The sequence below is a fragment of the Cornus florida genome, unplaced genomic scaffold, assembly GCF_030987335.1.
Source record: "Cornus florida cultivar Cherokee Brave unplaced genomic scaffold, ASM3098733v1 CherokeeBrave_3.0.0_Hap2_Chr05, whole genome shotgun sequence".
In the NCBI taxonomy this organism is placed as follows: domain Eukaryota; kingdom Viridiplantae; phylum Streptophyta; class Magnoliopsida; order Cornales; family Cornaceae; genus Cornus; species Cornus florida.
In genome coordinates this window covers 69,536,288-69,553,882 of record NW_026775575.1, presented here as the reverse complement: position 1 = coordinate 69,553,882, position 17,595 = coordinate 69,536,288, and the positions used below count along the sequence as shown (strand labels likewise).

Genomic DNA, 17,595 nt, shown 5'->3' with positions numbered 1-17,595 from the left:
CCGATGAAAATCTTTATCTTTGACAACGAAATATGTCGAAGAGATCTAACGACTGCTCAAGATAAGTTAAGTTTATTTTTCCTATCAATTAGTATAAAAACGTCTCCCTAAAATCTGGTTAAAAAAAAAAAAACAAACAAACAAAATTGGACTAAAACAACAATTTTCATATTGGTTTTAAGGCACTTGGACCGGACCAGGGAAAGTTGGACCACTTCAGTTTTTTGGCATCAAAGAAATAGTGAATTACATACCAACTTGAATCGGTACAAGAAAGTTGGACTGGTCCATTTTTTTGGCAGACTTTAAAATATTCACTGAACATTCAAATTTTCTAAGTCCTAAACACCAAAAATGAACTACAAAGTGCCCTCACCAACATACTTTGTCTCTAATATGATATTCTCATCGAATCCAAGAATGTTTGCACTTTGTCCAATCCTACGATTCTGTTTCTGACATCAAGACTCCAAAAATAAATCATAAAATTACAATTCGATCAGACACTACAACAAAATTAGCCAATTATAAATTTATATCTAATATGATGTGATTGTTGGACCTTTATAAAGTCCTAAAATTCTCTTATTTATAGCCTAAAGCTACTAACAAAAACACCTCAAATTGTTCCATCAGAAAATAAAATTGTTTACTAACATCATCTCATGGTCTTCTCCAATTTTATTCCCAATAGCAATTTATTTACAAGTAAACCTTATCGGTTCCTTCATTACATATCCTAACAAGTAAGCTTTTTTGTCTTTTAAGTTGATAACCAAATTCACGTGATAAACAACCTCCTCATTTTACTCCTATCTTCTATGGGACTCCACTTGTCCATTACCAATTTGCTTATAACAAGAAAACATTATCTTATATGTTATTTCTCAGATATTTAAGTTTTTTTATTTATATACACTATAATTATCACCCAACTCACATGATAAACAGGTCCTTATTTTACTCTTTTTCCATTTTTTATACAAAAAGGCAAAGTGGGTTGCCAATTTTGATTGTCAAAAATATTAAATGGAGATTATATTAACAAATTTATCCGGTTTTCATCGAAGCCGTTCTTCACTATTGCAGGTATGAATCTTATGATAGCAATGAAAGGTCATCCAGGCACAGGCAAGAGCACTCTCGCGCGCTCCTTAGCCAAAGCCCTCGGATGCCCTCTCATCGACAAAGACGACGTCCGTGACTGCACACAAAACCTTCAACACTCCCTCCTACTATCCTCCCCTGACTTGGCACCTAAACTCCTCAACGACCTCTCCTACCAAGTCATCTGGCAAATTGCTTCCACCCAGCTCAATTTGGGCCTCGGCGTCGTCATCGACTCGCCGCTCTCTCGCCGGTCCCACCTCGACCGCCTCCTTCAACTGGCTGCTTCATCCGGGTCTCGGCTTGTGATAGTGGAGTGCAAGCCCGGCGACGAGTCGGAGTGGCGGCGCCGGCTGGAGCGAAGGGGTGGTGAGAGCAACTGGCATAAGCCGTCCACTTGGCGGGATCTTGAGAGGCTGTTAGAGGGTTACGGTGGATGTTCGGATTACGACGTGGGCGACGTGCCCAAGCTGGTTGTGGACACCACATCGCCGTCGACGGTGGAGGAGCTTGTTTCCGGCGTGCTTGAGTTCATAGCTTCTAGTGGTGTTGGTGGTCAATTGGATAATCACTAGAGGTTCAATGGTCTTAATTGGTAACAAAAACTTTCTTTCTGGGTTGTGTTACTGTGGATGTGTACTCTTTCCTGTAAACAAAATATATATGTGTTCTAATAAAGTTTTGACTTTTTTAGGCCATTATCAGAAAAAATTTCAACCATAAATTAATTTAAAATATTCTTGTGGTGGCTGTAGGTGCAAAAATTTTGTTGAATAAGAAAAGTCAAACAAACCCCCACCAACTGAACAAAATCACAACTTATATCAAACTTCTTGTTACTATTTCGGCATTGCCTTGGAATGAATACAAGAAGTGATTTTTCAGAATGTTTTCATTCTATTTCTCACATCCTCTTTCCTTGGTGCTTTGTTGAATATTAAATTCATGACTGACTTTCTATTTATTCTCCTGATTTTGTTGAGAGGATTATGATTTGCTTGCCAGCTTTGAGGATGAATGAGGTTGGTGAGAAGAAGAGCGATGTCGAGTTGCTTTCTGATCATGTTTTTACTCTTTGATGATATCTTGGGATCTTGGGTTGTTGGCGAACCGACTAGGTCAAAAAAAAAAAAAAATCCAAAAACATAAATTATATTAGGAAACAAGAGAGGATAACCCTCCAAGATTACATGAGAAAGCCATTGGAGCCAAATCTGCCCATGCAGATCAGTACAGTTTTTAAAATAAAGCCCATTTCCTCAGTTGGTGAGCCACTTTATTACAGGACCTCGGAGCCCAAACCAAAACCAAGGCCAAATTTTGTTGCAACAAAACTTTGTTATCATCAAGAACAGTAGAGGTAAGGGAGACAGCAGGACTGAAATTGACAATCCACTTTCCACATCCACTAAAAGATAACCCCACTGATTTGGAAACAACAACCCCCTCTCTAAGAATCAAAGCTTCCGCCACCTCTGCACTTCCAACATCCGAAAGAAAAACTGAAGCAACCTTCACTGGAAGTCCATTGTGCTTTCTGAGAATGATTCCCCCGCCACAACTCCGAGATGAAGCCTCAAAGGAAGTGTCCACATTAAGATTAAAACGACCCTCCGTTGGAGCAGTCCATACACCAACATGAGAAATCTGATGATGCAATAAAATTTCAGAATAAACATCAACTTGATAAACTTGTTGAAACTCATTAAAATAAAACACAGCCCGATTCATTATATCAATCAGAAGAAACCGACTAGGTCAATTGCTGAACCTGTTTTGAGTAACTTCTGATTGGCCATGTGTTCCATTTTTGCTGATGTGGACCTTGCCAATTGTTGATTGGATATTTGATATTTGTCTTCTCGGTGTACAAATGTCTTGTTATTGGTTGGGAATTTTCCTTCTGCCCTCTGTCTATATAATTCCCTTCGTAACTAGAAATTATTAGGTGGTCCGGTACCACACCTCATTTGTGGTACAGTATCAGCAAAATACAATCAGCATGGACGAAACGCACACATCAACCCATTCTCTCCTACCTGGTTATTTCTCTTTCTCCTCTTCGTTTTCTCTCTACATACCAATTTTTGGGGTAGAGCCAAGCTCTCCTTCTCCTTCACAGACCGGAGAAATGGGTTTCTCTTTTTTCTTTCTGTTTTTTTTTTTTCTATGAAAGAGATGTCTGACAACCCCTCTGCTGAGAAACTCTGTAAGGATCACTTATAGTCTTTCGGGGTAACTGGAAAGTTCCATTTTCCAATAAGTATCCGAACTCAAAGGCATTGGATGGCGTAGATATTCCTCCCAATTCTTACCTTCACTTTTGGAGTTGTCATTATTCACTATGTGAAGTACATCTTTTTAATTCCATTTTCAAATTCCTTGGTGTAGTTACACATTACCTACCTTTTACTGAGGTTGAAGGCAAACTTGACTACCTCAAGAGGAACATGTGGAACAGAGTCCATTCTGTTCTGTCCTTACTTTCCTTCACAAAATTGAGGGATATTGCTTTTGACGCTCCTAAAGCTACAGAGATGAATCTTCCTCGCTTCAACTTTAGCTCACATACTTTTGAGGAGGAGAAGAAGAGGAAAAATGAAACCGAATAGAAGGCAAATGGCAAAAGAAAGATGACGGTAGAGGGTCAGAAAGCTGAGAAGGCTTAGGGAAGAATTCTAGTCCACCCAAGTAACTGAAACTTTTAGTTGACGCGCAAAAAGACCAAAATGCCAAATCAATGGCCTTGGGAAAGGAAAGGGTTGTTGGTCCCACCCTTGTTTTCTGTAATTTGCTCTTTTAATGTCAAAAGATTGGCTAAGGTCGGTCAGTAGTCATCAAGGATGGCACATTTATTCACAGATTCATCTTACCGTATAATTCAGTCACATTGCTGGTGCATTGTTCTTGCACTTTCAGGGGTATATCAGTCATTTTACGCATATGAGTGATCACATACTTACCTGTAGTACTACATTGCGGAACAGAGTCCATTCTGTAAGGCATACCTTTGTTTACGCATCTCAACTTTTATTTCATTGATGAACTTACCCGTGAAATTCCTAAATTTATTCCAATTGCTGGAATTTCATTAGTGTAATACCTGAATTATCATTCACCAATATGGACAAGCTTTGAATATGTTAATCTAAGTCATAAATGTGTTGTAGAGTGCAGAGTTCAGAAAGAAAAGAAACCCGAGTATTCACTATTCAATCAAATTCCTAAGGATGTGTTTGGATAGACAGGAGAGAAAAGAAAAGAAAGAATAGTATTAGTAATGAGTGAAAAGAAAAGAAAGGATAGTAATAATTTCTATTAATGTTTAGATAGATAAGGGAGAAAAGAAATGAAATGATAGTTGTTCTTGTTTAGATAAGAAAGAGGAGAGAAAATAAAAGAAATGATAGTAAACAAATTACTTTTTTACCCTTTCATAACTATGGGACTTGAATGGAATAATAAATCTGTATATTTTGGTATTATCAAAATACTACTTAAAATCAGTATGCTTTCTCTCCTTATCATCTCAAAATTAAAGAAAAAACAAATAAGAGATAAGGAGGGATAACTATCCCTCCCTATCTCTCCCTATTCCTCCACTTAACTTACCCAACCACAAACTTACACTATCTTCTTTTTTCTTTTCTCTCCCTATCCCTCTAAATCAACCCTACCAAACACACCCTAAGTTCCTAACTACTGTGTCCAGGAACTTCTTGCAAAAGAAAATAATTTGTTGTTTCATTGTCAAATATTTGTTTTGTAGTCTTATTTCTTTTCTTATTGCCAAAGAACATACCAACATTTCTAAAGACATGTCCACAAAAACTTCCATTTGCAAAGTGAAACATCACATATCTTTCATGTATTGATCAAATTTACACATCTCATCAGACCTTTCATGCATTGCTAGCAAATACAAGCAAAATGTCTCCTATGAACCATGTATATAAACATTGATCTCTGTGAATGTCTGATGAAAGCTGAAGAAACAACCCAGCAGAAGTAGTAGACAATAAAAGAAAACTGTAGGAAGGGAAATTAAGGGCACTCCTAACACTCCACCCCGCATGGTTTAAGAATTGGCCCTGTTTGCTTCGGCAAGAAAGGATCGATTCTGACCCAAAGCAATGAGAAGATTGAAGCCAGAAGAATAGACCAAAGGACAATAATTGTAGGAGTTCTGTCTTGTCTTCCCATCAAACCCTTGAGGAAAGGATAGAGATGAACAATGACCCAAAAGGCGAAGAGTAGCTTCCCGAATAAAGGACCTGACGTGCTATCCCCATTGCTAATTTCACCAGAAACTCCAGCTATAACAGCAACTATAGTCAAGATAATTAGAGTGGTTGGTGGGATAAGAACTGTGGTCCATTTGAAGAGATAGAGCTCCCCAAACTCGGCATCATCTGCTGCTTTTGCTGTTACAGTAAATTTTGTGTTAATTCCGCCAAGGACCTTCAGGAGGCCTTGGAAGACAGCAAAAAGATGTGCTGAGACTCCACTAATGGCCCAAAATTGCTCGTTGCGCCACCAGTCATGGATGCTAACACCGCTCCATCGAATCTCTAGCACACCCGTAACTATGATGGAGATGAAAAGAGCCATAAGCCATATGCTAGAAGAGTTGATCAGCTGCATAAGAAAGGAAAACTTGTGATGAGAAAATCTCAAATGTATCTTAAATGACCACATGAAAAAGTTTTGTGAAACAAGTATTTGTCATTAAGAAACATAATGAAAGAGTGACCTTAAATATTGACAAAAAAATTCAAAAAGCCTATTTTGGTAACTCTCTGCTACAAAATTCATTTATACACTCTATCAGTCTTTTATGACTGGTTTTAGGAAATACTTCAATGGTAAGCTCCAAGTAAATTGCAGAACAAACTTTTCCCATACATGTAAGTGATTGATCAGCAAATCAAATAATAACTGCAATGGTCTTGGAAGTAAATTCTTTGTGTTACTTACTGTAGGGAATATGAATTTTCCGGACAGAAGACAGGCTGCAGGAATTGTGCAATAGGCAAGCAAAGGAATTGAAGTGAATGGGTAAACAATGATGTGAGTGTAAGATATCCTCTCTAGCCATTTCAACTTTCCTCCGTAGCCATACCAAAGCGGGCAGTGACAACTAAAGAAGATTTCAACAGAACCAAGAGCCCATCGCATAACTTGATGCAATCGATCTGACAGATTAATTGGCGCTGATCCCTTAAATGCCGATCTCTTTGGCATACAGTACACTGACTTCCACCCTCTACAATGCATCTTGAACCCGGTCAAAATGTCCTCTGTGACTGAACCATACATCCATCCAAACTGTTAACAGAACAAGTTCATCAACATCGCACTAACAAAAAAGGTCTTTGAATTGTATGCATCAAATGCACTGAACTACTCTACTTTTGACATTCTTGTTACATTCTGAAAACAAATAGCACACTAACATGTCATGTCTTGGAGGTGAAATGTTGTTAAAAATATTAAAATTAAGTCAAAATCCCAATAATTTTGTTAAATTATTGAAGAGTTGGAATGCCGTGACATAGGAAGAGCTTAGTGTAATGCTTACTCACCTCTTTGCCCCATCCAGTTTTTTCTTCATAACCACAGCTAATAACATGAATGGCTTCTTTAATCAGTGAAGTAGATTTAAACCCTTCTGGAAGACCACCATCTTCCATCAAACTGGAAGCAATAAACACCGGTGACTGCCCAAACCGTTTCTCAAAGTTCTTTTGAGACATGAGCGATGATTTCTCGAATTCGTCATAGCCTTCAAGCCCTTCTTCTATCTCTTCAAGATCAAAGACAGGTCCAGATGGCTTTCTAGAGTAATTATTCTTGCCTGTCATTTTCTTCTTCTTGCTGTACGCTCCTCCAAGGCCTAACAAAGCTCTCACTCCTTTCTTCTTTGATTTTGACTTCCTTGAACCACCACAGCAACAGCAGCACCATGTAGGCAAGCAGTCACAAATCATCTTCGGGAGCTTCTCAGATACCGGGGGATCATAGCCATACATTGCCTGCCGGTTGAAGACGCATCCGGTGCCAACAGATACTGGTCCTTGGATCCCATCAAGGCCTTTCATGTGGACCTATAAGCAAAGTAACATTGAAGGTGTGTTAGTTTAGTTTGATTGAGATGTTAGGGCTAGATTTCAAATTTCCAATGCCTTGAATGTTCTTTGCTGAATATACTCAAAGTCCACACAAGGCCCACTGATCTAATGTTTTTTCCATTTGCATCTGTGAATAGGGACCAAGACAAGCTTGAGACTTTTCGAGCTGAGCATGTTTCTTTACAGGCTAAATTCCTGACAAGCTCAAGAACTCAACTCAGATTGTTCACGGGTAGGCTTGGCTTGAACCATGAGCTCACAAACACAAACATATTACTTTTTATATTTTAACTATTATCTATTATTATTTCTGTTGATATATAGGTATGAAATTTGTCAAATTACAAAAAGCTTATGAGACCAGTCAGTATGAGCCCACAAAAGTCACGTGATCACAAGCCTATATGAGCTGAGGGCTCTGAGTTCTTTAATAAATGAGCCCAAAAACAAGCTCGAGCTTGGTCAATTTTCTAATTGAAAGAATAGGAGCGCTTAAAAAACAGTTGAGTTCAATTGTTCGTGAATAACTTGATTTATTTGCAGCAATATAAATGAAATGCACATGAGGCTTAACTTATACAACCAGAGCACGGAGAAATCCTAAAAGATTTTACAGAATTAAGAGAAACTTACATCGTAGAACACAACATTGTGATTAGCATATCTATCGTGATTATCAACACCATCGAACCTCTGAGGAAACTGGACAAAGCAGAGCTTCTTCCCTAGCTGGGGATCCATCAAATAGCACATAGCTTCCCTTATGGCCTTGCTGTTGTTGATATAGTGATCACAATCCAAATTCAACATGAAGGGTGCATTGGTGAGCACTGCCGAGACTCGGACCTTGTGTTCACATACAACATTTTCAGGTAAACACTCAACATCATTATATAGTCTCACCATCCAATTTACATACTTTAAGGGATACTCACCATGGCATTCATTGCACCAGCTTTCTTGTGGTGTTGATAGCCGGGCCTTTTCTCACGCGAAATATAGACAAGCCGTGGCAACTCCTTACCTTCCACATCGAATGCACCAGCACTCCCTAGATAAACCTGCAAATGGAAGTAGAATGCATATGTTAATATGCCAAGGGAGTGTCAACTCAAGCCAATCACTAAAATAAATGGCAATTGATAACAATCCTCGATTATAATATCCAGTACGACTACTTCTAACTTGAAACTTGTGATCATAGGCGATAAAATGATAGGGGTTTCCAATAACCATCCAGACAACTGTTGCACTTTAGAAAGAAAAAAATTCAATTCAAACAATTTTCCTTTTCAATTGAAAACTTGCTCATGAAGTCTAGCTAGTGAATTCTTTGATTCAACTATTGATTCATCAATTCACATAATTACATCATATGAAATATTGGTTAATTTTCCAAAAAGACAAGTGATGTTACTATCAAACCTGAATCATGCCAGGATGATCATTAGTGTTGTTCCCAGGCCAAGGGGTCCCATCTTGCATGACCCATCCTTCATCTGGTTTCATCTGAGCCTTTGCCACCAATGCATTAATCCTCACTTTGAATTCTTCATATTCTCTCTGTAATACAAATAAGCAATCCCATCAAACACCATTTCATTGCTGAAGAAATTTTTATTTGGTTGCATAAAATGCTCCAATTGGTAACATATATAAAGATGGTTTCTTTGCTTACTTTCATGGCTCTGCGATCCTTGACAAAGGTGGGCTGCACCTTATCCTTCAAGTAGTCAATCTTCTGCGAAAAGTAGGACTCAGGAGCCCTTGGCTCGATGTTGTACTTCTTGCAAAAAGGAACCCATCTTCTTGCAAACTCTGAAGTTTCTGACAGAGTATCGAAAAGTAGCATTGATGCACCATCATCCGATACATAACAACTCACCTTCTCAATTGGATAATCCACAGACAAGATTGACAAGACCGTGTTTGCCGTCATAATTGGAGGCTCCTTGAGAGGGTCAACAGTACTCACAAAGACATCAACTGGGGCCAACTTGTTGGGCTCACCCTCACGCTCAAACCTCATGGACAGGCGATCCAGGTAGGTTTCACGTTGGATAGGAAACCATTTGGGGAACTGATCAAGCATCCAAGAAAAGCTGAACCATAACTCACATATTACAGAGATTAGCCATAAAGGGTAAGCATCATTTGCCGGGTTTAAGATGCGAAAATGGAAGAAGAAGGCGAGAATGATGAGCCGCAAGACAATGACTAAGCGATATGGGTTGATAAGGCTCGATGAGATGGGGAGTTTTCGCCACATGGGGTGGCGAGCTTCGGCCATCCTGGTAGAGGATTTTAAGGTGTTAATTAGTATTAGTACTTATAATATATTCCATATGGAAGACAAATCTATTTGGAATTGAAAATTTGAAGTTCAGTGTGTACGATATGGATGAAATGACCAGAGGAGGAAACGGAAATCTTACAGCTGGTACTCATCTTCATCACCTTGATCATTATTTTCTCCATCATCTTTGCTCAGCAGGCCTCTCTTTTCTTGCCTGGTTTTCCATTTTTCTACTCTCTCTTTCCATTCAGCGTCAGTGTAAGCCTCCTTCTCACCAGCAAAATCATTACCAACAACTATGTCCCCACCCATCACCAATCCAAATAACTACAATTAATTCTCAGATAAATTTATACATAGAAACCCAAAAAAATATCTAAAAGAAATTAGCTTACTATTTGCTCCAAAGGAAGAGAAAGCCGGGTTGTTGTTGTGCCATTGCTGTGGATTATAGTCCCCATTTTCCTGAAAACTCACCATGCCAACATGGTTTTAGTGTTCTCTTGCCGTTTAAATTCAAAACATTTTTCAAAATTAAATGCAAAAGTATATATACATATAATAACAAATAAGTATATTTAGGGATGATCACTTAATTCAATGGTAAAATTTGGGCTTATAAGTTTAAAGAAGAAGGTCCAAATCTTAGAGTAATCACTTTATGCAAAATAAAACTAACAATACCAACAGTTTAGATTATCTCCATTCTTTAATCTCAGTGTGTGTGTATTTCAAAATGATAACCTCTGAAGCTATTCATTAGCAGCCAAACCAATAGTTAACATTTTCATCTAGAATTCCCTTGAAAAAGGAAAAATAATAATAATAAATCATATTAGTCTAGTTTAATTTTGTGTGATATTTGTTTAAAGCTCCAACTAGGGTTTTAACTATAATGAATTCAAATTGAATTACCGAATGATTAGTGACTTGCTGCCGATCTGGGGTATCATGGTTGTTCTTGATCTGAAATTCATCCTCAAAATCATCTGCATCATAGTTTTCGTCATCATCCCCTGCAATTCTAGGACAACCTGCACCAAGAGGAAACATAGGTCAACATACTAAAATCTTATAATCTATGGAAGACTAATATGAGATACATATAAGACACCATATAAAAACTATTGACATAGATATGGTTGAGAGTACGAATAATATAAAATCGAATGGAAACTTTGAATTTGGAATTGAAAAAAAATTAGTTCAAAATTTAAATTTGATTTTCTCTGATTCCAATTCCAAAACCCCAATGCAGGGCTCCAAACGTAGGTGTTTAGAAATGATTCTAAGAAATTGAAGAACTGCAGCACGGCCAGAGCCATTGCTTCCACTTGGAAGCTTCTAGCTCTTTCGTCAAGGATTGAGCTTCCTTCTGTATGCTCTGCTGCAACTTCCTTAATGGCTTTGAGAGTTGTAACCAAGAATTAACCATCTTTGAACTCTCAAATGATTCACAACTTCATGCATCATTTAAAATTTTAAATTTAGGCGTTACCTTTGCTTAGTTTCTAAACAGAGCTCTCCCAAAACCTTACTAGTTGAGCTAACCCTTGCGGGCAAAAATTTTATTTCCTTTATATTATATATATATATATATGTATGTATGTATCTATGTATGTATACACAATTTATCTTTTACAGAAATAATTTTAAAAAGTGAAATATATTAGGAGAAATGGTTTGTGATTAGAAAAAAATTATAAACATTAGAGAATTCATTTGGCTGATCTCACTGACATGACTTTAAAACATCAATCAAAGTACATTCATTACAAATAGCAAAATTTAGATGTGTATTAGAATTATGTATTATAAGAAATATTTGTGATACAATCTTATTTGATAACTCGTTGAATTTTGTGTTCGTAAATTTATATTCGATTCGATAACTCAATTTGTTAAGAATTATAGTAATTTTTTTGGTTGGGAATTTCAAATTAAATAAATAAAAGTGAGGGAAAGAACAAAATAATTGGAAAAAAAAAATAAGGAGAGAAGAAATTATATATTTGATTTTTTTATTAAAGAAAAAACAATGAAGCGTTGAAAAAAAAAAAAAACAAGGAAGAAAAGAATTAACAAAAAAAAAAATTGTATACTCAAGAATTCTAATATTATGCAACATAACCACTCTATGTTGTCAACTTTTTTGATTAATTTTTTCATCAACTATATACCAATTATATGACTAATAATATATATATATATATATATATATAGAATATTTTATATTATATTTGGTCGGATCAAATTATTAACGACCATAATACATATCCGATTTGCTAACTAATAGATTATCAAATTCGGATTAACGAATTATCAGATTAAATATTCAATCAATATCATAATTGTAAGATCGAATTTGGATCGAAATCCGTTGACAAGTCTTCTTATAATGTGTTTGCTTCCTCATTAATAATATTTTATTTACAACCATAAAAAAAACTTAAGTATAAATTTAAACAATAATTGTTTGTTACATTACATACATATATTATGATTAACATTTCCTAATAAAAAAAAATTATGACAAACATACTTTCTTGAATCTATCAATTATATTATGATTAAGATTCCCTAATAAATAAATAAACTATGACAAACAGTTTGCAACAAAAAAATATATGAAAAATATGAGATTTTGCATAGAAATGAACACTGGAGTAAATTATAGATGTGATAGTCCAAATTAGGAAATACCCCTTCTTCCAAATAATCATATAATGGTATTGTACTACAAATGCATGTCATATTAATTTAAGTACAATATTTGGATATATAGTCGATCATCACTGAAGACTTATACTATCTCACCACAGATGTGTCGTAACAAGATTGTGTCGCGTATATGGTGAGATAGTATAAATACATTCTCACTAGTAATGATCAATAACTTAAATATTATCCTAAGTCAAACTTGTTTTCCTTAACATATGAGAAATATCAAAATAAAATATATTCATTTTTTTTTTCAAATTATGACTTAGTCATCTACTAAACCGAGGATAATACAACTCCCAAATTTAGAAGCATTTGCACTTTATATAATCTAACATACAATCAACTTAAGATTTATGCAAGTGTGTGTGTGTGTGTATATATATATATAAAAGAGAAGGTACCTTTGTGACGCTTATAGCGAGTGTTGCACTGAGGACAGCATCGGCTCCCTTCGCTTCTTTCATACTCATAACAAGGCCTGCAAACCGGGAAGGCACACTCGAGGCACGCCACGAAAAGCTCACCATTTTCTTTCAATCCGATCTCATCGCCACAAACTTTACATATCTTTGATACCACAGCATTGTGTTTTGGAGACTGAGGCTGTCAAGAATTAATTAAACACACATTCTTATAAGTTTATAACAAAATTCAATTACTATATAGCTAGTATGAAACAAGAAATAAAGATAGAAAATTGAGAAAAACAAGGTAGAGGAGATATCTACGTACTTCATCAGTGCCATGCATGGTGTTTGATGCCATGGCAAGGGAAAACTACTACGATACGAGCCGGAGAAAGAGAAGAGAGAGAAGGGGAGTTTGATGAGGGAGGGAGGTGGGTGGTAGGGTTTTTAAGGACATGGAGTTGAGAGAGAGGGAGGCAGAGGTGTCTGTCTGCGTGTGTGTGTGAGTGTGTTTGTGTTGAGGCTACCAACTGAGAGTTGAGAGGTCGTAGCTAGGTTGGATTGGAAGAATCATATGAGATATGTTATGAATCAGATTTTAACTCATTTGATCAATCATATGAAAAGATACTTTAGAACTTGAATGAAACTTTTACATGAATTTTAAAAGGTTTTAGAATGGCCTGTGGGGAGTTATATGTCTATTCCCTGTTTGTTTTAGATGAATAAATCATTTTAGTATTGTTGTGATTTTTTGCATTAGTGTGCCATACAGTGCAATCAGTTTCAAATCATTTAGTGCCTTCTTCTTCAACTTCTTTATTTTATTTTATTTTTGGGATAAGGTAAGTGTAAGTTTCATAAATAGAAAGAGTAATATATGTACAACTAAGGCTAAAAAGCCAGAGAACAATATAAGATGAAGCTCATATGCTCAAACATAGATAAGGTGAGGCTGATTCACAAGATTACAAGTTGACATCAGTAGGTAATGATTGATAAAAACGAGTTATGTACAAGTACAACCAAGGCTAAAATCAGAGAACAATATAAGATGAGGCTCATATGCTCAAACAAATTCATATGAGGTGAGGCTGATTCACAAGATTACAAGTTGACATCAATGCTAATACAAAGATGAAGTGAGGCTAATTCACAAGATTACAAGTTGACATCAGTAGGTAATGACAAAGAGGGTTTAGACAAGGAGCTAAGCTAAGCTCAAATCATTTAGTTGCCAAAGAATTTTATATTAACCAAGTAACTAATTTTCTCTGGAATAACAATTAATCTAAGAATAATAGTATTTATATATACTTAATAACTATTTTTTCCTAAAAATAACAAGGAATAATTACACTTACCTTTTTCTGTAGATTACCTAAATAACACGGATCACCTTCCCATCTTCATAAAATCTAATACTCTTGTCAAATGATGTCATGATCAAAATTTACTTAAAACTCAATAATACCCTTAGAAAGGGTGAATATGTTATTTTGTCAATAAGTTGAACAAATAAAAGTACAATAGGTCCGGCTCTGATACCAATTGTAAAGAATGGGTGTTTGCTCATTTATCCAAAAGGTCAAGTTGTTGGATAGTGTTACATACCCACCTATTTATACCCAATCATTTTTCCATCCAGATCCGATATGGGATAAATGACACTTGTAACACACAACCACTAAAGAACGGTGGTTGGCCATCAAACACACCCAGTCTCCACGGAGTTCCCAAACACACAGTGCACGTATAAATAAAATAGCCATGGACTTCACCAAACATATTTTCATTTAACTCTTATATACGAATTCCAATCAAATACAAAAACCCGAAAGCCCCAACGTTAACCCCAATCCTAATTTTCACCCAACCCTTTGGTAGTAATGCACTCAACAAATACTTGATATATATATATATATATATATATATATATATATATATATATATATATTTATTTATTTATTTATTTATTTATTTATATTTATGTATGTATGTATCTATTACTCTCAATCATTATATAAAAAATATAAAAAATAAAAAATACAGATAAAAGAATCAATTTTGTATAAACATTAGTATTTTATAATCATATAAATTAAGCAATTTACACAGAAGAAGAGCAACAAATGACATGGGCAAAGTTTTTTTTTTTATCATTGGCAAAAAACTCACACACGCCACATTCACACACACACTTTGCTTCTTTAGAGACTCAAACTCTCACCATCCATTTTGGAAAGTAGATGAAATACCATTGGGCCACAAGGCCCTTGGTACATGGGCAAAGTAGAAAACTAAAATAAAAAAGAAATAACATTTGCAAGAAAATAAATTTTCATATGTTTTATACAAGAAATATTTTGAAGAAAATAATCACTTGCGGGGATCCTAATTTCTCAAAAAATTTCTTTTTCACTCTGACCAAAAAAATTGATTTTTTTCCTTTTTCTTTTCCTTTCCTACTTCTAGCTTTTCAAACGGACCCTAGTGGGAGCAATTCACTCAAATACAAGTTCAAATTGAATTCCTCCCACATTTTCTGAGATTTCCTTTATTACCCAAGACTAAACATTTTGAAAAATAACCCTCACACCCGTCAGAGTTAGAGCCGTTCGTTTCCTTAACTGTACACATTGATTTTACTATTATATCCTTTCATTTAATTAAACTAGAGAAAATATCATACTGATGCATGCAATAGACCCAAAAATATGACACTATTTTACCACTTGATATGACGTCCTATCTCACCAAATCCAGCACAACGTACCTTCTCTCTTCCTCTCTTTATCTCTAATATTCCTCTCTCTATATGTATCTGTCAATCGAGATGCTGAAAGCCATGCATATTAGAGGGAACAGTCTTCTTCCCGCCAAGAAGTAGACATAATTACAGAAAGCTACAAGATGAACTTATGCAGAAAGAGAGCGTGTTTCGTACATTGCACAACTCATTACTGTCCTAGCTTTCTTCTTATCTTTAATTTCATACTAGCATTGAATTATATTAAATAACAGAGATATTAATTGCTATAATAGGAGATGGAAAATTCTGAAACCTTTCCCTTACCCTTTTTTTTTTTTTTTTTAAATCTCTTTTTCCTTTCAGAAGCCGAAACGCAGTTGAAAATAGTCAAAACAGTGATGAAGAGTTTAGGTAATAAATTAGTGTAATGTGGATAAACCAAATAATAGAAGAAGGAGACCCAACCAATGAAGGCGAAGAAGAAGAAGAAGAAAAAGAAAGGGACCAAAGGGCCAAGTGGCCCAGCATTACCGGTTCTTACTTTCCAAAAGGAAGATTTAGAGTTCAAGCCTCAATGAAGACGCTTAAGTGTTTGTGGTTACTAAGATGAGTGTCTGGTCAGGTGGCGTCGCCAGGCCGGGTGTTGTGGCAGTGTCAGTGAGAGAGACTCTCTTTTGAGATGGCTTAGTGAAATTTTAAGTATATTGAGGTGAAGATACATAAGTGTTGTGGTAGTGTCAACGAGAGAGACTCTTTTTTTCTTATCCGGAAATTTGAGAGAGACTTTATATATGGCACACTAATGCAACAATCACAAGATTTAGTAATTAATAGGCATAGAATTCCCAAGAGACGATTAATATTTCTAAAGCCTTTAAAATTTAGGTAATAGTTTCATTCAAGTTTTAAATTAACTTTTCATATGATTCTTCCTTAACAACAACAACAAAAATGAGTTGAAATCTGATTAATAACATATCTCATACGATTCTTCCAATCCAACCTACGACCTCTCAACTATCAGTTGGTAGCCTCAACACAAGCACACACGCAGACAGACACCTCTCTCTCTCTCTCTCTCTCTCTCTCTCTCTCTCTCTCTCAACTCTGTATCCTTAAAACTCCTCCCATCCATCTCTCTCGCTCATCAAACCCCTCTCTCTCTCGTAGTAGTAGTAGTAGTAGTAGTTTTCCCTTGCCATGGCATCGACCACCATGGTTGGCTTAGTTGCAAGCTCTTATGGCGCGCGTAGTAAGGAACTTCACCTTTTTCATGGCACTTATGAGATACGTACGCATATATATGTCCTATAACTTGTTTTCTCAATTTTACATCTTTATATATTTCTTGTTTCATAGTATATAGGTATTGAATTTTCCCATAAATATATAACAATACGTCTTCAATAACTTATTGACAGCCTCAGTCTCCAAAACACAATGCTGTGGTAACAGAGGTATGTAGACTTTGTGGCGACAAGACCGGATTGTAAGTAAATGGTGAGCTTTTCATGGCGTACCACGGGTGTGCCTTCCCTGTTTGCAGGCCTTGTTATGAGTATGAAAGATGCCAAAGCGCGCTGTCCTCAATGCAACACTCGCTATAAGCGTCACCAAAGGTACCTTCTCTTTCTCTAATCTCTACCCATGCATATACATACATGAATCTTAAGTTGACTGTGTATTAAATTATATAAAGCACAAAGACTTCTAAATTTGGGACCTCAATTTTAGTAGATGACCAAGTCTTCATTCAAAAAAAAGTATATATTTTATTTTGATATTTCCCAGATGTTAAGGAAAACAAGTTTGATATATATCCGTATTAAATTTATACAACATTTGACTTTTAAAGGATCTCAAAAAATTGTCTGATCCAGTGATTAATGTTGTGTTTGGTGTGCTAGATTGGAATGTCCACTGCAACCAACATTTCTTTGTTTAGTATGCAAATTAAAGTGAGAATGATCTTTTAATTGTAAAAAAAAAAATCCATTTTATAACTAAACCTAAGGAATGGTCATTTCAATCCCAAATAATTTTTAAAAAAAAAAAAAAATCAAATTCCCAAAAAACCCTCATGTTCCAAGTCCAAAAACAGCCACCGCCGCCGCCTCCGCCTTTTACCACCGCCGCCGCTTTTCACCACTGCCACCTCTATTGCTTTCACAACCATCA

The 17,595-nt window shown here is 35.9% G+C and overlaps 1 protein-coding gene across 1 annotated transcript; it reads right to left on the bottom strand.

The window, feature by feature from the left end:
* Positions 1 to 4,947: 4,947 nt before the first annotated feature.
* Positions 4,948 to 11,061, bottom strand: LOC132306763 (cellulose synthase A catalytic subunit 4 [UDP-forming]-like). Its single transcript, XM_059804315.1, has 10 exons — positions 10,450 to 11,061; positions 9,930 to 9,999; positions 9,674 to 9,830; positions 8,917 to 9,529; positions 8,664 to 8,801; positions 8,174 to 8,299; positions 7,872 to 8,084; positions 6,693 to 7,214; positions 6,085 to 6,435; positions 4,948 to 5,745 (listed from the first exon to the last, which is right to left on the bottom strand). The coding sequence occupies exons 1-10, from the start codon at positions 10,585 to 10,587 to the stop codon at positions 5,164 to 5,166; spliced, it is 2,910 nt and encodes a 969-aa protein (XP_059660298.1). The 5' UTR covers positions 10,588 to 11,061; the 3' UTR covers positions 4,948 to 5,163.
* Between the last annotated feature and the right edge of the window lie 6,534 nt (positions 11,062 to 17,595).